The sequence below is a fragment of the Leptonotus elevatus genome, chromosome 11, assembly GCF_054856555.1.
Source record: "Leptonotus elevatus isolate MCC_2025b chromosome 11, RoL_Lele_1.0, whole genome shotgun sequence".
NCBI classification, from domain to species: Eukaryota; Metazoa; Chordata; class Actinopteri; order Syngnathiformes; family Syngnathidae; genus Leptonotus; species Leptonotus elevatus.
In genome coordinates, this window is record NC_141249.1 from 19,914,009 (window position 1) to 19,936,474 (window position 22,466).

A 22,466-nucleotide genomic window follows, 5' to 3' on the forward strand; every position below is an offset into this window, starting at 1 on the left:
TGACAATGACGCTGATCGGAGGCAACGTGCAATTTCCACTTCACCTTACACAACACGCACCGCATTCACTCGGATTACAGTGCAGCCACACCTGAGCCAAAAATGCTAATAAACATTAGCACACAACAATATGAGCAAACTTCCCTTTACAGCATTATTCTAAAATGGAATACATTAGTATTATTTTTTTCTTCAATAATCTAGACATAACAACCTCCCATATTGACAACGTGAAAAATGTTTTGGGGAAATGTTGGCAGATTTATTAAGGATAAAAACCTAAGCCACAAGCTTGGCACACTTAGTTTGGCCCATTTCATCTTTTCAGCTCCTCTCAAGCGCCATCAGGTTGGCTGGCACACATTTCTAGAAATGCTCTGGACTCTGGATGGGCCGCTCCATTCCAGAGACATTCCCAGCCAATCCGAGTATACCACCCAATGACGACTACAGCTCAGTCAAATATACAGACATATGGAATCCAAGTCACGATTGACTGCGTGACCTTTCAACGCTGCGTGGAGTGATCAGATAAGATTGGTCGCCATCAAGCTGCTCGCCTGAGTTCCCCAAAACAAAACAAACAGGTCACGTGACCAAAGCATCGCACCCAGCATGTCGACACAAAAGCTGCTGAGATAACGTGAACGGGTTCGAGTCAAACGTGAGGACACAACTTTTGAGGGGTGGGGGGTTTGGTGGGGGTGGGGGGTGTTGGGTAGACTTTATTTTCATATTATACAATTTACCTTGTTCAATCAATTGTAATATTGCTTTTATCGTAAAATTAAGATTTTTTTCCTTATGGTATTTTTTTTTAACCCCTATTTTTTTGTGATTGATAATTTGACAATTTTGTCATAAAAACAACAAAATATTTATCGGAATTTTAGAATGTTATGATTTTTATTATGAAAAATTAAGGCACGATAGATAGATAGATAGACAGACAGACAGACAGACACTGTATTTTATGATTCCACTTTATGAATCCTTAGGGAAATTCCAGGTGTGATATTCCACACTGTATAAGGATTAGATGATTTCCTGAATGTTTTCTGTAATCATCCTATTTGTTTTCAACGAGGACGTCTCAGAAGAGACGCAGTGCGTGTCCACAGACAAAAAAATGAGATGATTCAGATTGTTCGGGTGCGCGTGGGCACGTCTGTGCGTGTCGCACTCTTCCTCAACCTCATCCTCCTGGCACCCTCAGGCCACGTTCCATTTCCCTCATGCAGGCTGATTCTTATCCGCTTTGCCAAAAAAGAAAAAGGAGAGTGGGAAAGTCCGAGTTAATCTCCTTGTTTTGCACACGGTTTGTTTCCAGGGTGACTTTTCTTGGTGTGACTTGATGGAGCGTCTTTGCTTTCTTTTCTTTTCTTCTTGTTTTGTTTGGCTTGCGTGGGTTTTATGACAGCAGGGCAAGATTTATGTCCAATACTTGCACTTGCCCCAAAGGGGGTAGACAACAGGAGACTAATTGTGTCTCCTTATGTGCATATTTAGAATATGTTTAATATGTTTATGCTTTATTCCACTTTTCTACTCCCTATAAATGTCCCAATACTGTTGGATGAACTCCACATTTTTTCACTTTTTATGTCCTGTAGCTGTCTCAATATTTGTGCCCACATTTTCGGTCCTTTCTCAACCCTTTTGAAGGAACATCATATTTGTTTGTTTTTGGTCCAATTTTTGTGCACTTTCCACTTCCCGTAGGTGTCTCAATACTTTTGTCATAACTTCACATTTCACTCCTTTTAAGTGTCCCAATACTTTTGTCCACTTTTTCTTCGCTTTCAACTTCCTGTCCCAATACTCTTGTCCACATTGTCTTCATTTTCCTCTTCCTGTGTTCTGATACTTCTGCCCAAACTCGACATTTTCTCCAAGGCTCCACATTTTCTAAGTGTCCTAATACTTTTGTCCATGTTGATGGGTGACATTTTGACCGGATTTTCTTCCTGTCCCAATACTTATGTATACTGCACCTTTTTTTTTCTTTTTACTTCTTGCGGGTGTTTCAAAAACTTCAAGTGTTGTAACATCCACAGGAAGTAGGAGGGTGTACCAATTTTTTTTTCTTTTTTCTTTCTAAAAAGATTATTTTGTCCAAGCCCCACAATTTCTTCAATTCCTGTAGGTGTCCCAATATTTTTGTCCAAACTTCACTATTGATGTACGTGTAAGTATTGGGACAAGAAGTAGGAAGGTGTCCCATTTTCTTGATTTCAAAGTTAGATTATTAAAAAAAATATATATATTAGAACAAAGTAAAACCAATTTACAAAAAAATGGAGAGATATGACTTTACATGTGACCTCATCAAATACATTTGGAAATATTTGAATTTGTATATAAATGTGGACAAAAAGTATTAGGACACTGATTGTTTGTGAGTTTGAATTTGAAAACAAGCGAGTACCTGAGCGTCGGGGTGGGCAACGTCCACGATGAGGGGCTGCCCGTGAGGCTCGCCTCTCTCCATTCTGGAGTAGATGATCTGGTAGCCTCGGACGTGGCCATTCTGCTTGATGGTCAACGGCGGCTTCCAGCTCACACGTACCGCCGTGGCGTTGACGGCGTCCGCCTCCACCTTTCTGGGTGGTGCTCCAGGCACTAAACACATACAACAACAATCAGGTAGATGCCACGGACTTCCGACTTTTACACATCAGCGCCATTTTAGGCCAGCAGCCGTGTTCCAACACTCGCACCCCCCCCCCCCCCCCCCCCCACACACACACACACACACAACCGCACGAGAGGGCGTCTCGGCTATCTGAAATGCTTCGGACACTGAGACAGACACTACACACTCGCAGCCTCGCACCCGTCGACGGGAACGCGCAACCGAGGGGCACAAAGACGGAAGCACAAGTACTGGGACGCGGCCCACACGTCGCAAACCGGAAACGGAAACACAGTTGATGGGTGAAAACAAGGAAGTCGAAAGTCCCGCCTCCTCCGTGGCATATAGTCCATAAAAACAACAGGATGGTTTTTATCATTGGAAAATGTGGTAAGTAAAATAATGCATATTTAATTAAGCTCCAAAATATAACAAATCATTTTGATTTTTTAGCAGCATAATAAATGTGTTTAAATTAAGAATGACTAATAACTACGGTAAATAATATTAAACGGAAATAACAAACTAAACATCAGCATCTCTGCAAATTTTCATGGAAAACGATTAGACAAAAACACAAATGTTCTTCCAAGGAGGATGAAAGAAGGCCTTTGAAATTCCCGGCGATGTCTTCCCATCCACGTACCGTCCTCCTGCGTCCTAACGTGGGCCGGCGGACTCTCCGGTCCGGGCCCGACGTCGGTGACCACTCGCACCCACACGGAATATTCCGTCCACTTTTCCAGACCCTCCAGCACGAAGCTACGCTCGTCAGCACTGATGCCCAACACCTGGTGGCGCTCCCTGTCCAGCGCGCAGTAAGCGAGGGAGTAGCCGGCGACAGCGGCGGCAGCATCGTAGGGTGTGGCGGGTGGTGGCGCCCAACTCACTTGGATGCTGGTGGAGCTCAGGCTGAGCAAGTGGACGTCCTGGGGGGGCACCGAGGGGGCTGATGGGAACACAGACGCAGATGGAAGACAAAATGCCAACATGAAAACACACAAAAAGTATGCACACATGGTGAAATGGCACAAAGACACAATGTGGCGGGGGAGCGAGGACTGACTGGAGATGACGGTACAGGTCGAAGTTGGGCGTAGTGAGGCCTAGCTAGCAGCGAACTAAACTAACATGACACTAGAGGAACATGGCATCTTGTATTTTGTCTTGAAGAGTCCAGTGAGGATTTAATGAGGACCAGTTTGCACCGTGCTAACTTAGCACAGATCCAAAGGATGTTGCCCCCTTCTCTTAAATCTTCAGGGCCCAAGGAACATTTTGCTCCCTTGTCTTTCAAATTAGGTAGTACAGCGAGTGTTTATAGTCCAGTTAGCATTTTGCTAAACTAGCAAATATCCAGAGGAACATGTTGTCACCTTGACATGTCTCCTTGTCTTTGGTATTGTAGAATCTCCCATGTCTTTTAATCTCAGGAAGTCCTGCGAGTGTTTAGAGTCCACATACTAGTTAGCAACATACTAACCCAGTACAGATCCAGAGGAACCTTTCGCCACCTTGTGTTGCTCTTGAGGAGACCGGCTAGCAGAATTCTAACCTAGCACGGCTCTTGGATAATTTTGCTAGCGTATCTTTGGTCAGTGAGTCATTTAGGATCAGTTAGCATCATGCTAACGGAACATGAATTTAGAGGACCCCCTCCCCCACACAAACACACACACACACACACACACACACACACACAATCCTGAAAACACATTTTTCACTTACTGGATCGGGCGGTCCTGCCTTCGACGGGTCTCGTGAAAACTCCTAAGCCCATCTCAGACCTGGCGGCCAGGGTGAAGACGTAGACGGTGTCGGCTTTCAAATCATCCACGGCGTATGATCCAGTGGGTTCAAAGGTCACGCTGTGCTGCCAGAGCACAATCAGCATGGTTCATCAAATGTCAACCATCTTGGATCTTCTTCCAATTCAGGGCTGGGCAAACTTTGGTGCTCAAGGGCCAGTTTTTATTTTATTTTATATTTTATTTTTTTATAAATGGGGCTAGCTCATTTGTAGATAAAGAAATAAATGTTTATAAAATAAAATTGTAAATTTGAGTAAACGCGGCAGCCATGCAGCATTATGTTGCCTCAAGATTGAAAGTCTGGATGTTTTTTTTTTTAGACAATAACAAGTGAAAATATTATGCTAGATAAGATACATTTGAGTAGGCCCATTTTGTTAAAAATTGACTGTTGTAATGCTACGTTGAAAAAGAAAGTGCATCAACCACGAAGGTAAGTGTGTACTGAATCATTTCTGCCGATTCTGCTGAGTCCACGTCAAATAATCACATACAAATTTGCCCTTGCCCAGCCCTGATCAAAATGGTAAAGATGAATCCAAAGTCCATCTACCTTCTCCTGAGGGTCGTTGGCCTCCCAGTAGCGCAACTCGTACCCGACAACCGGGTCCTGGACGGGCCATAGCCACGACAGCATGATGCGAGAGTCCAGCTCGGCTTCGGCCTCCAAATCTGAAGGCTGAGCAGGAACTGAAGAAGCATGAAGAAGAATCTGTGTTTGATTTATGAGGGTGTAAAAAGGTCCAATTCAGTAATAACTGAGAAGATCCCTTGACTTTGTTGGTGGCTTTTATCTTTCACATGCAGTGTGTAGTCATTTTTCTCCCAGTAGTTGTAAATGTTTTTGTTTTGTTTCTATATTACAAAACCGGGGCCACTACGTGACTGCCTCGGGCCACCTGAAGATCCATGACGGTGTTCCCAATCGGGTAAGAATACATTTCATAAATATAATGACTTAAATATTAGATATTGACTATTTTGAGTTGTATGCACTAAATTGATCAATTATTATGTCATTAATTAGTATATTATGGTAGGATGTGATACGATAATATGATACGGAATGGTAGGCGATTGAAAATATTTGGATGCACGCACCTCCTTGCTGCATCTTGATGAGCAGGACGTTAGACGGGGGTCCATCCCCCACTGAGGTGAAGGCGAGCACCCTGAATGCGTAGGTGGCATCCGGGACGAGTCCGGCCACGGTGGTCAGCTGACTGTCATCCGTGTTGTGTTTGTTCCAGGCGCCGAGCGGCTCCTGGGGATCGGCACTGTAGTAGACCCGGTATCCTCGAACCTGCCCGTTGGCCTCCTCGGGGGGCTCCCATTGGACCAGCACGGTGTTGGGACTCAGCATCCGGGCCTGGACGTGAAGAGGAGGCGAGGAAGGCGCCTGCTCGCTGGTGCGTGTGTCCACAAGGGCCCCGGGCGGCCCCCGGCCCACGTTGTTGACCGCCATCACCCGGAATTCGTATTGGGAGAAGGGGCTGAGACCGCCGATGCTGTAGCGAGTGGTGGCCACGCCGTCCACCTCCTGGAAGCCGTTGTCTGATGCCTTAGCTCGGTACTGGATCACGTAGTAGGACACGGGCTCCGAGGTGCCCGAGTCCCACGTTAGGGTGACGCTGGTGGCGGTGGTCTCAGTCACCATCAGGGAGGTGGGGGGTTTGGGCAGGGCTGGGGGGGGTCACAGAGAATTAAATGGAAAATAGTAGCACCCATTTGGTGGAAAATAATCCCAAAACTCGCATTGAACAAATATTGTTGTTTTTTTTAACCTTTGACAGTGATCTGCGCCGTGGTCTGGATCACACCCAGCGAGGAAATGGCCACGCAGGTGAAGTTGGCCGACTGGCGGATGTTAGCCAGTTCCAGAACGTTGCGTCCGATGGGCATCTCCTCCTCGCGGGTCAGCTCAGTCTCACCGCTCATCCACTTGACGTAGGGCATGGGGGCGCCCACCGCCACGCACGTCAGGTTCACGCTGCCGCCGGGCATCACCTCGTGGTGGGACGGCGGAATGGAGAAACGGGGTGGCACGCGACGAACTGCATGGGGAGGATGGAGGACGAGACGTGGCATCAGGGGAGGGTGCTTAGAGAAACGGACATCAGCACGGAAGATGGGCCTTGAGTTTTATATCACTCTGATTAATCGACTTGAATCTTTATATTGAATCAGAAATTGCATATACAAGATCTCGATTGACCCTCATCCAATGAGTTCTTTGGTGAATTAGTGGACTCAACGGAAAACACAGCAGACTCGAGTTGATTTGATTCACTGAATCAAGCTAGCGGACTCACAGGAAGCACAGCAGTAGCTGATGATTTGATTCAAGTGACTTGTGTTGATTTGGCTCACTGACTCGGGTTAGTGGACTCATTGGAAACATGGCAGACTCAAATGTTTCGGTTCATTGACCCAATGTGTTTTAGCTCACTAGACTCGTGATTTGGTCCATTCACTCAAGCTAGAGGACTCGCCTAACTCAGATGATTTGGTTCATTGACTCAAGTTATTTTGGTACAACGGAATAGTTGATTAGCGTGGGCAGCATGAACTTCAATGACTCAAGTTGATTTGATTCACCGACTGAAGTTAGCTGACTTGCAGGAAACTACAGATTAAGTCATTTGATTCACTGACCCAAGACTCATGTGATTTGGTCTACTGACTTCAGCGAGCGGGTGCATCTGAAACAGGCAGGCTCACGCGACTTTGTCACTGACCAAAGCTGATTTGGTTTATTGACACAAACTAGCGGACTCACCAATAACACCACAGACTCAGGCGATTTGATTTACCGACTCGAGTTACCGGACTCTGGTATGACCACTGTGGACTCCCCAGAAACACATCAGGTCCAATGATTTTGCTTATTGACTGAAGTTGATTTAGTTCACTGGCTCAAGATAGCTGACTCACCGCAGACTCATGTGATGTGGTTAACAGACTCAAGTTGATTTGGTTCACCAGAAACGCCGCAGACTCTGATGATTTGGTTCACTGACTCAAAAAAGCGGACTCTCCAGAAACGCCGCAGACTCAGATGCAATTTGACTTACTGACTCACTAATATGAACACAGATGGACTCTTGTCTTGACTCTCTTTGGTTCACTGACTTGAGTTAGTGGACTCACAGGAAACACTACAGACTTTGATGATTTAGTTTACTGACACGAGTTAGCGGACTCACCGCAAACACTGCTGGCTTTGATTATTTGGTTCACTGACTCAAACTAGCGGACTCACAATTAGGTTCACCGACTCGAGTCAGCCGAGTCACTGGCAGACTCAAGTTGACAAGTGACTTAATTGAAGTGGATCACTTTAGTGAGCCAGTCCATCCATTCACAGGTTTTGTTTTTACAATACCACATCCCAAAATGTTTTGAGTATGCGAGGATTTTGTTAAATAACGCAGCGCGGACTGCAACTTAAATGACACCAGCATCCTTAAATGGCTTCCAGATGTTTGTGGACACTCTTATTCTCAACAGTCACTTGATGAGGCGTGCTGTGTACCTAATGAAGTGGCCGGTTTCCCTGTTAAGAGGCTGTGTAGTTCTGACCATGCTGGCATGGAGGGAGGCGTTAGCACATTAGCATGTTAGCACGTTAGTCCGATCATGATGCAATCACTTTGATGTTTTTGAGATTAAACCCCACACCCAGGTTGCCATGACAACACTGGAATGCACGTAGCGAGGTGATGGGATGGAATCATGCAAGGTGAGGGTTTGGGGGGGGGGGGGGGGGTTGCAACATGCAACCTGATAGCAGGATTTTTGTTTTAGCAGACATTTTTATTATTTTACTTCATCAAATAATACATTTTGTCTTTACTTTTGTAAACCTTTTAATTTGTAATAATATGTGAGCATTTATGCTTCATTTTTATGAAATGAATAATCAAGGATTTATTTTACCTTTAGTTAACATCTAGCATTATTTACGCATACATTAGCATTTTTTTCATTATTTAAGTATTATTTTTCTGACTTTACTTGTATTACTACTTATATGAACAGCTTTCCTTATCTTATTTGAGTGAAATATAAACTTGTTTTTTTATTGTAGTTACCAGTCGTCATTAGTGAACAATAACACTTTTTTCAATGAACTAACATTTCTTGTTATTTCAATCAAGTAAATATTTTTTTCACTTCATGCACCTTTCTTCTCTATTTTTCTAAAGTCAATATTATTTCGTAATTTATCGAACATTTTTATTATACTTGAGTGGATTTTTTAAAAACCTTATTCACTTGGTGTGTTTTTTTTAATTTAGCGAGCGTTTTTCACAATTTTACTGTAGTCAATTGTTGTCCTTACTTGCATGATACTGCATAATTTTTTTTTACCATATTATTTAAGTAAACATGATGCATGTTATTTACGGTGTGCTGTTATTTGTGAGGTCAGACTTTGCGTTCATGCTTTTTTGTGAACTAAAAAAACAAAATGTAAATGACCTGTTTGATTTCACAAAATGTGGAAAAGGAGTCGAGTGCAGGCATCAACAGGCAAAGCGGTAGCAGGGAAGGGGGAACAGGTGTGGTCTCGGGGCACAGGCTGGGGTGGGGGTTCCGGGAGAGAGAAAGGGGATTGCGAGGGGGGGAGGCCGGGACGGGCCTGAGGCGCCTGGCGACATGCCAACGCTGCCTGGCTCCAGTCCAGCGCACCTCCATGTCCAGGGCGAGTGTGGAAACAAACCTTCTCGCTGGTCTGCAGTGTTTGCAGTGTTTGGGTTTTGTTGGATAGGGATGGAAACGCAGGGGGAGTCGACAACAACAACAACAACAACGATGACGACAACAACAACAATGATGACAACAACAACGAGAGAAGGGAAGCCAGGAGGAAGGAGACAAGGAAAAACAGAGAAGAGTAAAACAGGCCCAAAATATGTTTAAACACGCACACACACACACACACACGCAGATACACGCACACAGAGAAGCCTGATCCATGTTTGACCATTTTAAACATCATCACTGTTTCATCTTTGATTTAAATGTCTATTTGGCATCATAATTACGGTCAACATTATGCACAGGACACAGATACACACACACACACACACACGCACGAATGGATGGATGGACGGACGGATGGACGGACGGACAGCGGACCAATTAAACTAACAAACAAATGAAAGGATGGATGGAAGAAAAATGAACAAATGGCTGGATGAATATATCACAGAGAATTGATTCATGGATCAACATTAAATGAATGAATGGTTGAACTATTGTCTGATGAAAAAAACAAAAAAAACAGAACGAGAAGAAAACATCACAGCTGTAAAGATAAAAAAACAACAAGCACAATTCAAAATGGTGACTGTGCTTCTAGCTAGCCGGTGGCTAACTGCTAATATGGTTAACAGTCATTTGAACACAAATCATTTAAACAAAGAAGACAAATGAAGGCAGCAGACAAATCTCCAGACAGGAAGTCCTGGCATGATGAGTGAGGAGGCCTTGGCGGAGGTTCTCCTGATCTTACCTCGTACGTAGAGGTTCGCCGGAGCCGAGTATCTGGTCCCCGCTGAGTTGACGGCCACACATTCGTACTTTCCCTGGTCTGACTCCTCGCTGTTCTCGATCTGAAGAGCGCCTGCGGATGCATGTCAAAGGTCACATCAGCAATAAGCTTCTACTTAATGACTACACAAGCGTAACTGAGAGTTCATATTCTCCTAGTAACATTAGCAGTTAGCCGTTAGCGCCTTTTAGTGTAGGGTATTCACTCTTTTTGTATAATAATAACCCAAATTATGATACAATTTACTCAAAGTACAAGACAATTCATTGCAATTATAATACAATTAGCTCCAATTACAATATGATTCACTCAACAATGTGATACAATTTAGTCCAGAGTCAAGCCGGATGTTGCCGAAAATTCATTTCCTGTGTTGGCGGGCAGTTGTCGTTTGTCTTTTCACGCAAAACTTACCTCACATGGCAAGTCCTCCTCATGTCCTCGTCATAAATATGTTTGAGAACGTTTGTCGGACATTTGTGTTTAAGTTGAGACAGAAAACATAGACGTGTCATTGTAGGCGCTGTGACATACTAATCATGCAGCTGTGACATGTTTTCAGAATACATTTGCGAAATGCTTCATGGGGATGGACTTGTAAGATGTCAACATTGTATGTGGAGCAGTGCTGACCTTTAGGGAAATGTTCCCTAATTAGTACTAGCTGCGGGTGAAAAGTTTCGCCACCCTAGGACACTGTTTTGTTTCCAAAGAAGTGAATAGGATGAACTAGTGCATTTGCAGTTTTAAACCAAAACTTTGATCACAATACCAATTACTCGGCTAACCCTCTAAGAACAAGTTAGCAGGCCTTGAGCTAAGATGCAAAGTAAGCGGACACTAGGGACTCACGTTAAGCATTGTGATTCCATTCAAATCAAAAGACGGAAAAGAACACTACTGCTTTGGAGTGTTCTTTTGACAAGAAGCCTCAAGTGTTGAAAGAGGACAAATGGAAATGATGATGATAACGTGGAGGTGGATGAGGAGGTCTGGTGATTTTGAGGGGTTCGGGTGGAGGTTGTTTGGGGGTAGTTCTGTAGTCTAGCATTCTTACCTCTGATCGGTGTACCACCTGGTGAGGTAAAGTCAATGCAAATAAGACCAGAAAGAAGTTTTCATTAGTCGGGGAGGAAGGAGACAACACAAGACTGTTACTCTTAATGTGTAATTAAAATAAGTATATACTAAGTATTTCTTGTTTTTACTAAGCTGTTATTAAGTGCTCTCCTCTCATGTTTTCATTCACACACTATCATTTTCCACAGGTGCTACTTTAAATGGCAACATGGACTACAACTGATGTTTACACAGCTTTCAACAGTACACAACAGTTGCTAAGCTACTAGCTACTTAGTTCACCCTTCTTACTCACTTAGCTAACGTTAAGTTATCTGTCTCACTCATAAAGCAGCTAACTATTTTGATACACTTTAGCTAACTGGATTTTACAAACAAACTGCTTACCGTCCTAACATCAAGCTATCTGAATTACTCCCAGACCAGCTAACAACCAGTGGCTAGAGTATTTCCCAAGTACTGTGCTAACCAGTCTTGACAACTATATTTTACCAACAAGGACGCAGCTAGGCTCGGGTTACACATAGACGAGCTTACTTACAAGTTACAAACCATTTCTTGGCTACACTCCAGCAAGTAAAGGACTGCTTAGCTACCAACAAGCCGAGCTACCTGATAACAAACAAAATTCTAACACACTTACCGAATATTTAGCCACAATCTAGCTAACAGGTTTTTTTTATTATTATTATTATTTTTTTTTTTATTTTTTTTTTTTACAAATGCTTCATCACTACAGACTACTTAGCCAGCCTCGCACTCTCAATCACAGATGAGCTTAGTTTACCAAATACAATTTTATTTTATTTTATTTTTCCTGAATTGCCAAACTCTTACGGACTTACCGACCACTCAACTACATTTTGTCACGACTGCTATATTAGGCCTAGCCTCGAGCTTACTACGCCAATGACTTATTAAATGTAATTTTAATTTGTAACCACTTAGCCACCTGCGTGGAGCTGCTCTCTGTTTATATCCATTGTGGAAAGCCAAATAAGCTAATTCTGCCTTTTTTTGCTAACAATAGCACGCTAAATCTGTTATATGAGTCAGACACATATGGAGGTATGGTTACTATGCAGATGTCATGCATCTGGATAATAAACCAAGTCCCAAGACAAAGAGGGGCCCTGGAAGCTGTGTGGCCTCACTTGGCCATCAGCAGCTCTCCAAGGGCCCGGAGACCCGGGTGGGCAGACGGGCTGGACCTGCCATGACACTCCGGCGTCAACTGACAGATTTATGGGGTGTCATTGTGAAAAATAATAGTACTTTATTATCTTTTCACAATGTTTGCTTCAAGAGGGAGGCAGTGGAGCATTAATTAGCGAGTCCGGGGCACAGGTATGTTTGTTTGCCTTGGTGGAGGTCTTTTAGTTGATCGTCTTTCCAACAGAGGGGATTCCAACTAGTCTGCTACCGTGTTACGTAGCGGCCATGTTGCGTGTTGAAGTGTGGCAGCCATGATGCGTGCGACTGTACCTGAGCGCAGCTGCTTGATGCGTCCGTTGCTGCTTTCGATGTCCACGGGCAGAAAGTCCTTGAGCCAGAAGATCTCGGGGTCTGGGTTTCCACTGGCGGCGCACAACATGGTGGCCGTGCGCGTCCTCTCCACCACCTTCAGCTGAGGACCCATGTCAATGCTCGGGAAGCCGTGAGGGATCTGCTCCTCTGACACAACATAGCATCTTTTAAAATACAGCCTACATACTGTTAAAAAAAAAAAAAAACGAAAAAACTAACTAAAACTATTGTTTTAAAATCTGCATTATTGAAAGGGCCTTAATAAAAATTTACTTCCATGCAGCATAAAAGTAGCCTACTGTAGTTCCTATGGTTAAGGTCTTGTTGGCCAATCAGAAGTCAGAAGAAAATCATTTGTTGAAAAGGCATATCGATTTGATTATTTTTATGTGCATGAATGGTAAATATTTACATCTATCATTTCAAAATTATCCGATAACATTACTTTCAAAACAAAAGACTTACTATACAGATGATGTGATTCTGAAAAAAACTACAAAATTATTTTTGACTGTTTCGAACCACCACATCGGGCTGCGCCGTAACGTCTGCGTAACTTAGATGTTCTTTTCCTTAGCTGAGATTCCAGCACAGATTTGAGAGCCGCTCCGGTTTCAAAACACGTCGCGAACAAAGTGTGAACATGAGGCGCCCCGCCGTTAAGGCGAGCACACTTGCAACCTGATCAGGCAGCCAAACAAAAGTGACTAAGGGGGGAATGCGGAGAAGGAACTTAGATGGGTTTCGCCACTGGATTCCATCGCACTGACCCAGAGCAACGCTGTAGTATAGTGTGCTTGTCAGGTATGCAAAGTTGTGATGTAAAAGTAAAAAAAAAAGGTAAAAAAAAAAAAAGTAAATACAGTAAAAGGAGGAAATACACATAAAAATAAAATAACAATAAAAAATAATAAAATTATAGAATAGTGCAATAAAATGTAAATACAATTAAAAACAGTAGTAAGCATAAAGCAGTTTAAAATATTACAATATAGCTGCAATAAAAAAATTACATATAAAAAAAGAATAAATAGCACAGCATAGCTCATATACTATATGTACAAAATTAAAAGTACCTAATATACCTAAAAATATCAATAAAAATAGAAGCATGGTATAGTCAAAAATAAATACAGTAATAGCATATATATACTTTCTATAACTTACTATATCAATTTTGAGATCAACTTAATAAATTGCTGGTGCCTATCCCAGCTGTCTTAGGATATAACAAATAAAATTTCATCCAAAGTAAGCGGCTCAGAAAATTGATGGATGGATAAACGCGTCACTTTGACCGTTGGCATGTACTCGCCCTCCGCGTCTTGACCTTGTTGTGGCGGGCGTGCAAACATGCGTGAAAACATGCGTGCGTGCGCCGGAAGTTATGCTGCTGGATCACGTCTGTCCAGAAAACAGGTGCGCACCTCAGTATTTTTATGGATATTTCCCAGATCGCTGATACGGAATTGGGGGTACTAAAGGGGGGGGGGGTAGGCTGTCAATTTAAGTGGGTAAGTGACCCAATGCCGGGGCCGTGATAAAGAACACCCAAGTCTCTTTTCTGTGTGAAAGCTGCCAACACGAATGGGGGTTTGAATTGGAACAACAAATTTCCCAGCTTTGTTGAGCGACAGAGCAGAAGCTGCGTTTAAGGGTATCCCACAAGGCCGGGACCGAATACACGAAATTCACTTCTCCCACACTGTTGTGTTGAAAGCAGTTGTCATACAACTATGTATGTCAAATTACAGTGACGCCAAAAAGTCTGATGCTGTGTTTTTAGCCCCTTTACTTAGCATTTTTTCCCCCTGGGGCTTTTTTCTTTGAGAAAGGTACTCTCTCTTGAGCCCCGTTCACACAGCGCACGGAAGTGGGCGTCTTACCTTCCAGGACAGTGAGTTTGGCGCTGGCGTTGATCTCCCCCATGCTGTTGGCGGCGGTGCACTCGTAGACGGCTTCGTCGCGGTGCGTCCTCAGCGGCTGGATGCGCAAAACTGAACCTGAGCCGTCATCGAAGTCGATCACCTGCATGGATGGGAGACAGGCGGTGCTCCATCAGCCTCGTTTTGCTTAGTTTAGGTTAGCCTAGCTTAGCTTAGTCCAGCCTCGCTTAACTTAATTTAGCCTAGTTTAGGTTAGCCTAGCCTAGCTTAGTTCAGCTTCGCTTAGCTTAGTTTAGACTGGTTTAGGTTAGCCTAGACTACCTTCATTTAGCCTAGTTTAGACTAGTCTAGCCTAGCTTAGTTTAGCCTAGTTTAGGTTAGCCTAGCCTAGCTTAGTTCAGCTACGCTTAGCTTAATTTAGCCTACTTTAGGTTAGCCTAGCCTATCTTAATTTAGCCCAGTTTAGATTATTCTAGCCTAGTTTAGACTAGTCTAGTCTATCTTATCTTAGTTTAGCCTAGTGTAGGTTTGCCTAGCCTAGTTTAGCTTCGTCATCATTACTGGGAAACATAACTATTTTTCCGTGGTCAAAAATTGGGAGGGTACAAGTAGTAGAAACTAAAAGGCATGAATGGAGACCACGCAAGGATAAGCAACCTAAGTGATGGAGGGGGCCACCATTTTACATCAACGCTACTGGGGGACCACATTGGATCACAGATACATGACAAAAATTATATTTTTAATCTGGAAAAATAAAAAAATTAAATGCAGGCCCACGAAAATCTACATATATAACTGAATTGAAATACATTTTGATTTTTTTTGTATTTATGTTTTAAACCCAAACAATTATTCAAAAAACCTTGATAAACCACCAATACCCCCCCTCCCCCTCCCTCCACACAAACACACTTTATTATTAATATTATTATTATATTGAAAAACATTGGGGGGGAAATGCTCTGATATTGGCTTTTTATTAAGCTACAACCAAGGTTAGATGTGGAAGCGTTTGTTGGCGCGAGGACCACCTAGCGAGGAGGAAGTTTTGCGTCCAATGACACGCCTGAGTGGAGATCAGGTATGTGAGGGGTCTCAGAATTGGAATGGTTGTGGGGGGTGTTAAGTTAACGACTCCAAGGTCGGGCCACGGGGCTTTGCACTTCCGCCGCGGCATTCCTGCGCTAATGAGGGAGGGGGCGAGCGGCAGTCCTCCCGACGGGGGAGGCGTCACTTTGGCCTTTGGGCTTCACTTGGCAGCCGAGCGGGAAGAAGAAGACCAACATTCCTGGAGAACATTCCGTATTCCCCGCAATGCCGCTGGCCAATTACGGCGCTCGGGTGTGCCGATGGCGGCTCGACGAGCAAAGAGAGGAGCGAGCATCATCACAATCGAGCAACAACAAATTCTGTTTTGCTTCTGCCGGCAACTTAACAAATGTTCTCAAGGGTTCTTATTGGCGACGTAAAAGGTGTGAAATTTTCTTTACAAACGTACCGGATTGCGATGAGCTCATTTCTTAAATATATTCTCAAATGTGTCTTCTAGACTAAATGAGTTAAGACACACAAACAAACAAAAAACACTCAGAAATTAGCTTAAAAAATGGTTTAATTTTAATACAATTTAAATTTAAATTCACATATGTATCTATACATACACAAGTCAAAATCTGTTTAGTAATTATTTTAAAAACGCTTTCATTTGAATTTCAAATCGGTTCATTTATAGAAAATAGTGTGTAAACAAAAATTTTGCACGTAACCTGAATTGTTCGTGGCCATTTGCAAGTCGACGTTCCACTGTACATTGAGAGTAAAGATCTTGTTTTCATTTACTTTTTTTTAAAATAAAATCATGTCTATCACCAGCTGGTAGACTACATGCATGTCGTGTCGGCGCCGCACCTCAAATCGCTGCGAGCTGACTTTCTTGCCCTTTTTCATCCAGGTGATGCGCGGCTTGGGCTCGCCCACCGCCTGGCACACGAACGAGGCCACGCCCCCCGAGATGCCCGTCTGGTCGTCGGGTGACTTGACGAAGCTCGGCACGCCTGCGAGAGGACAAACAGCGCCGTAAAGCGACGGGTACCGTAAATGATGCGTACCGTACCGTACTCACTGTCGGCGCGAGACGGCAGCGTCAGCCAGGCCAACGATAACGAGAGCACCAGGAGGGGAACGCCGCCGCCACCGTCGGGCCGACAGATGCGGCCCATGCCCATCGTCTCCTCTCCGGCTGCTGATTGGCTATAAAATCACGCCGTCGTTAAGTGACACCTGCCCGGGAAAATAAAAAATATTTCAAAGTTAACTCATTCACTGCCATTGATGACTATAGACGTCATACATTCATTTTAACTATTTCTATTAGTTTAACATATTTTTCCACTTTTTTTAACAAGAGTATGAAAACCTCAAAAACATTTTTTTTGTTCATTTAGAACAGATACAAAATTTGTGATTAATCGTGAGTTAACTAGTGAAGTCCTGCGATTAATTACGATTACAAATTTTAATCACCTGACACCCCTAATTTTTAATAATCGTTTATTTTCTTTTTGAAATAAATAAAATAATTGTAATTATTTTTTCCAATTTTTTATTTTTTGTTTTTTTAAAAGAAAAAATTATTAAAAATTAGGGGCGTCAGCCGATTACATTTTTTATCGTAATTAACTCACGATTAATATTTTTTTTATATCTGTTCTAATACAATAAAAAAAATCTAGGTTTTCATACTCTTGTTAACAAAAGTGGGAAAAATGTTAAACTAATATAAATAGTTAAAATGAACTTTTGACGTCTATAGGCGTCAATGGCAGTGAATGAGTTAATGATATTGAACATATCACATGACTCACAGCAGCTTATTCCAGCCAATCAGGAAGGGAGCCGGGAGCCAATCACATATTACATTATCCAGTTTTGTGGAGACTCATCACATTTCATCACCATCTTCCATCCCATGCAATCAGACAAAATCTCTGCTAAAATGACCTTAAAATCACTTTTTAAAGGAACGGCTTCCTGAAACTTTTTGTCTACCAAATTTCACGTTCTTAAGTGAAACCAACAGGGCTAAATTTCCCGGAAACTTGAAGGAGCCCTTGAAAAGGCAAAAATTTGCCTAAAATGGCCGCTTCAAGCCAACATGGCTAACTTTCTGTGTCTTTTTATGCACAACTTTTTGAGACTTTTTTGGGAGTAGACATGGAAATTTCATGTCTGTAAGTGGAATTAACTATACAGGCTGAATAAAAAAATAATCATAATAATAATAATTCAACAGGCCCCTGGAAGTGGCCCAAATGAGCCCAAAATGGCAGCTAAAAAAACAAAACAGCCAACTCATGTTAGACATGCCAATCAAATCAAATGACCACTTCAAACCAACATGGCTGACTTCCTTTGCCTTTCATGCAAAGACTTTTTAGGGGGTCTACTTATGATAGTCACGCCCCCCAGTGGAAATATCATATCTCAATGTGTAACTGACCACGGGTGCTGAATTAAAACAATAAAATTGAACGGCCCTCAGGAAACGGCCAAAATGAGCCCTAAAAAAATGATTGTGTAAGCTGATTAATTGTAAAAGCCTCTGAAGTGACATCCACCCACCCAAACATCTCTCACAGGTACACATACACACGTGTTTTTATCACATCTCCGTATGGGCACGGCCAACACGCACACGCTTGACCGCGTCAAAGGCCTCCGAGTGTCAGGACGTCCTTAAGGTGACGCTTCCTGACCCGGACAGGTGCCCAGCGATGACCTGTCGTAAACACGCTTAAATGTGAACGCCGCGGAGCCAGCGCGTCTACGGCCGCCACAGGCCCCCCCCCCAGACTACGACACCCGCCTGAGTGCTTCTTCGCGTTAATAATGTTAGGAAAGTTTTTTTTTTTTTTTATCCCCAAAAAAGTGCCATTTGAATAGGGGTGTGAAGACTTTTGTATAGTCTAACAATGTCGTGGTGTGGTATAGTTAAGTGTGCTTTGAAGAGCAGAGAGGGCACTAATCAATGAGCACACGTGTCAGGTGACATGTTTTCCTGAAAGAGGAAGTGCACAATAGCGGGATTAGCTACATTAGCGCTGGAATCTCAAGAAAGGCAATTAACCTGCACGCTCACATTCCAGCATGGGGCAGCACGGCGGGCCGCAAACACATTCATTACATTGGACGTAGAAAAGAAGGGGAAAAAAATGCATTTTGTTAGTTAAATCAACTTAATAAGCTCTTTAAATGTAGGAAATTAGCCTAAAATGGCCTCTTCAAAACAACATAGTCTACATACGGTGTGTTTTCAGGCATGGCTTCTTGAGACTTTTTTGTGAGTCTACTCATGATAGACGTGATTTTTAATTTTTTTTAAATTACAATTGGCTGCTTAAAAGGAAAAAAAAAAGTGAAACCGACTTCAGGGACTGTATTTTCCCCAAAATTGAAGGACCCCTGGACAATTTTACAATAAGCTGAAAATGGCTGCTTAAGGCCAAAATGGCTGACTTACTGTGTTTTTTTTTTTTAGCATGGCGTCTTGAGACTATTTTGTGGTTCTACTCCTAAAAATAAAATGAAACTGTTTTGGGGGGCTGAATTTAAAACATTTTTGAAGGGCCCATGAAAATGACGAAAATGAGCCGGAAACGGCTACTTGAAAACAATATGGCCGACTTCCAGTGTCTTTTCACAATGCCTTCTTGAGACTTTTTTTCCCCCTCACATTCTAAGCTATGTTGTATTACGTTTTTATAAAAGACAATGCTATCTTCCTTTTATAAAAACGTGACAAAAATTGCAAAAAATAAATAAATAAAAATTCAATGAAAGTAAAAATAAATTAGTTATCAAGGTACTATTGTTTTTGGTTTAGAAGGAAAATAATATCTGAAGTTTGAAGTACTTTGGAGCGATAATGTCATGAAAATGAAGCATTAAATTAATGTTAGCATTAGCGGATCTTTGAGCAATGATGTAAGTGAGCAGCCGCGTTCCGCTAGTGGGAACCGACTCATGGAAAATGTCCACATTCGTGTGTGCGTGTGCGTGTGTGTGTGAATGTTGTGTCTCACAGACGTAATTCCAGCTGCGCGAAACTTAAACTTCCCCCGGGACTCTTTTGCTACGCAACGTGTAAGATTTCTCACCGGAAAATTCACAACAAGCAGCCAGACAGCGCGGAAAACTTTTTTTCTTTTGTCTCTGGGACAACTAGAATTTAAAAAAATATGTAACATTATTATTAAGAGTAGACGTTGAGAAATCAGTCGTTTAACTCATCACACAAACAATTTTCGTCAAGTTTGAGAACCTCAGGACAACTTTTTTTTTTTTACACATCAAACAAGATACTAGTCACTCGAACACGTATGGATTTCTGTTTAACCATATCAAATTGACTCGTTTTAAGATTTAAGAAACAGAGAAAAGGTTTTTTTTAAGGATAAAACTTATTTTTGCTGCTATTCTATTTGTTATTCTTCAAAAAAGTCCACATTGTATTTAACACAAGCAACTTTGCTTTTAAAATGCCCCCGCTAGCTTCATGCTAACATGCTATAAAACCAAGTTGCAGCGTTTTTACCTCTTTAACAGATATTTGAACACAGAAACAAATGTATGAGACAGATAATATCAGAATAGTCATACTCTTTATCTTCTGCCAAAACAAGTTAGTGAGTTTACTTGACTCTTCTTCGTTTGTGTCTATATATTGCCGTGTTTTACTGCCCCCTGGTGGTCAGGAAGGAGCAGCAAAATGAACAGAATAGCAGCATGAAATGATGATGCACAAATTGATTCATTCTTTACGTTCTATTTAATGATGCTATTATGCTATTATTTAAAAAAAGGACAATATTATACCGTGCTATTTTCCTTGATTAAAAAACATTCCAAACAATTATCGTCGTTTTTTGGGGGGAGGCCATAATGACTTATGTTCAATTTTGTCAGATTGTTCCTTAAGTATGTGATCCCAACCATTTGTGTAGACACCTGCAGCAGGTTCAAAGTGCACGGCCGGGTCAGTGAGCAATTCGCCTTGATTCCATTCAATCAGTTACTTACTAACAATTGCAGCAGTTACTAACTTACTAGCCAGCATGGACTTGCGCAGATTACATTCACAAATAGCAAACTGAAATGTTAACATAAAAAAGATCACGTTACACTCTAAAAAGAGAATTGCCGTTTAATTGAATTCAAATGAATATATTAAGTTTAATGAACTCGTAATTAATTAAACTTAATATATTCACTTTAGATTAATCAATTGTGTTACCAATTAAAGCAATTTTATGACATTTGCAATCTTAAATTGTTTCAACAATTCTCTTTTTAGAGTGTTACTGTGGCATTTTGAATGTTACTTTATTTTAAAACGTTTTTGTTTTATTCACTTTTAAATCTATTTGAACACAACTTATACAGAAATTGACATACAACATAAGACAGCTAGCATGGAAAAGGTACACAAAAAAATAGACACGTGATTATAATAAACATAAATCCAATTGACCCTTCCCCTCGGAAAATCCTATTTCTTGAATACAGCCAACATGATGTGCAAGCAGGTGTCTCACCTGCACCTCAGGTACACCAGATGAAGAAAACTTTCCAGGCAATGAAGAAAACTGACTTCGGAGGGTGAACGAGAAGGTCCAAAGGATACCAAAAAAAGACATCCAAGGGATGAGGAAGACTTTCCAGAAGATGAAGAAGACTCTTCCGAAGATGAAGAATCCCTCCAGAGAACGAGGATGATGAAGAATTTCCTGCAAGAACGCTGGCAAGCCTGACACAAATTCTCTCGCAAAGCCCCTAAAAACGCTCCTCCTTCTGGCTGCGCAACATGGAGCCTTGGAGTTTTTTTTGTTTTTTTGGCGGGGGGGACTACTGTGTGTTGAGGGGTTCCGGCGGGGTCACCCACAGGTGGAGGCCGGTTGCAGAGTCGTGATCGATCCGACAGCCGAGATCGTTTGCTGGCGTCCGCTGGGAAGCTGCCCGCGTCTCCGGAGTGTGGATGATGTCACGGGTGTTCGGTTTCTAGCCGGGAGGCAGGGGGTGGGATGGGGTGGTGGTGGGGGGGACATAACATCCATCGGGGCTAGGGTGGGAACTGTGCTGGAGGTTTGACCCAGGTGAGAGCGGCTCCTCCCTCCAGTGCAAATGGAAGAGGAGTGTTTGTTGGGAAACAGCAGAAGTGTGGATGAGGGTCTTCACAAAGAGTTGTGTTATTTGAAAACACAGTAGTTGCAGTTTTAGAGTGCCTCATTGTGGGCCGTGAGTGTGCGCAGGTCACACAGAGATAAACAGAAGCGTGAAGAAAAAGGGAACTTTTTTTTTTCTTTTTAAAGTTTGACTTGACAGCCAGTGTGTGCACAGGGGCTTCGTGGCCACTTTAGAGCGCCTTGTTGTCCCCCTTGAGTGCACGCAGGTCATGTAGAGAAAGACACATCACAACATTTGGGACACCAATGGCGCATTGCTGCTTAAAGTTGGACCCGATGTTGACAATTTTGCGAATAAAAGCCTCGGAGGGCTAGCAAATCTGCAAAATGGGATCTGTGCCGCTGTGGGAGTGATCACAGTTGACTTCAATCATGGCAAATAGTGCCCACTAGGAGACGTTTTTTTTTAAATTGTTAAAAAATAATTACCACCCCGCCACAAGCCCTCCATCCCGCCTCTCGGCCCTATACTTACTGCCTATGAGCTGTATATGTCTAATATGTACGTAAACATATAGTTTATACAGTAGTCTGCTCGTGAGATGGGAGGAGCAAGATGGCCGCCCTGTCGCTTCAACAGCTCGCACGGGCGTGTATGGGCTATCCAGTCATATATTCAGATCAGTGATGAAAATCAGCCCTTTATCTTTTGTTTGGCACTTCCTTTATGTTAATTGGAGCAGTTAGCCATTAGCAGCTAACTGTTAGCAATGGGCACCATGA

The 22,466-nt window shown here is 42.6% G+C and overlaps 1 protein-coding gene across 7 annotated transcripts in view; it reads right to left on the minus strand.

The window, feature by feature from the left end:
- The window catches only part of ptprfa (protein tyrosine phosphatase receptor type Fa), a 40,975-nt gene that overhangs the window by 12,901 nt on the left and 5,608 nt on the right, over positions 1-22,466 (minus strand). For 5 of the 7 annotated variants that reach the window (XM_086088578.1, XM_086088577.1, XM_086088576.1 and 2 more), the window contains exons 2-13: positions 16,625-16,782; positions 16,411-16,556; positions 14,500-14,641; positions 12,572-12,760; positions 11,064-11,081; positions 9,968-10,078; positions 6,231-6,500; positions 5,548-6,129; positions 5,000-5,136; positions 4,364-4,508; positions 3,282-3,584; positions 2,429-2,622 (exon numbers count right to left, since the gene is read on the minus strand). In XM_086088578.1, the coding sequence (XP_085944704.1) occupies positions 2,429-2,622; positions 3,282-3,584; positions 4,364-4,508; positions 5,000-5,136; positions 5,548-6,129; positions 6,231-6,500; positions 9,968-10,078; positions 11,064-11,081; positions 12,572-12,760; positions 14,500-14,641; positions 16,411-16,556; positions 16,625-16,727 (2,340 nt within the window). In that variant the 5' untranslated portion in view covers positions 16,728-16,782. The remainder of the gene's footprint in view (positions 1-2,428; positions 2,623-3,281; positions 3,585-4,363; positions 4,509-4,999; positions 5,137-5,547; positions 6,130-6,230; positions 6,501-9,967; positions 10,079-11,063; positions 11,082-12,571; positions 12,761-14,499; positions 14,642-16,410; positions 16,557-16,624; positions 16,783-22,466) is intronic. The other 2 variants (XM_086088579.1, XM_086088580.1) reach the window with 2 other exon arrangements.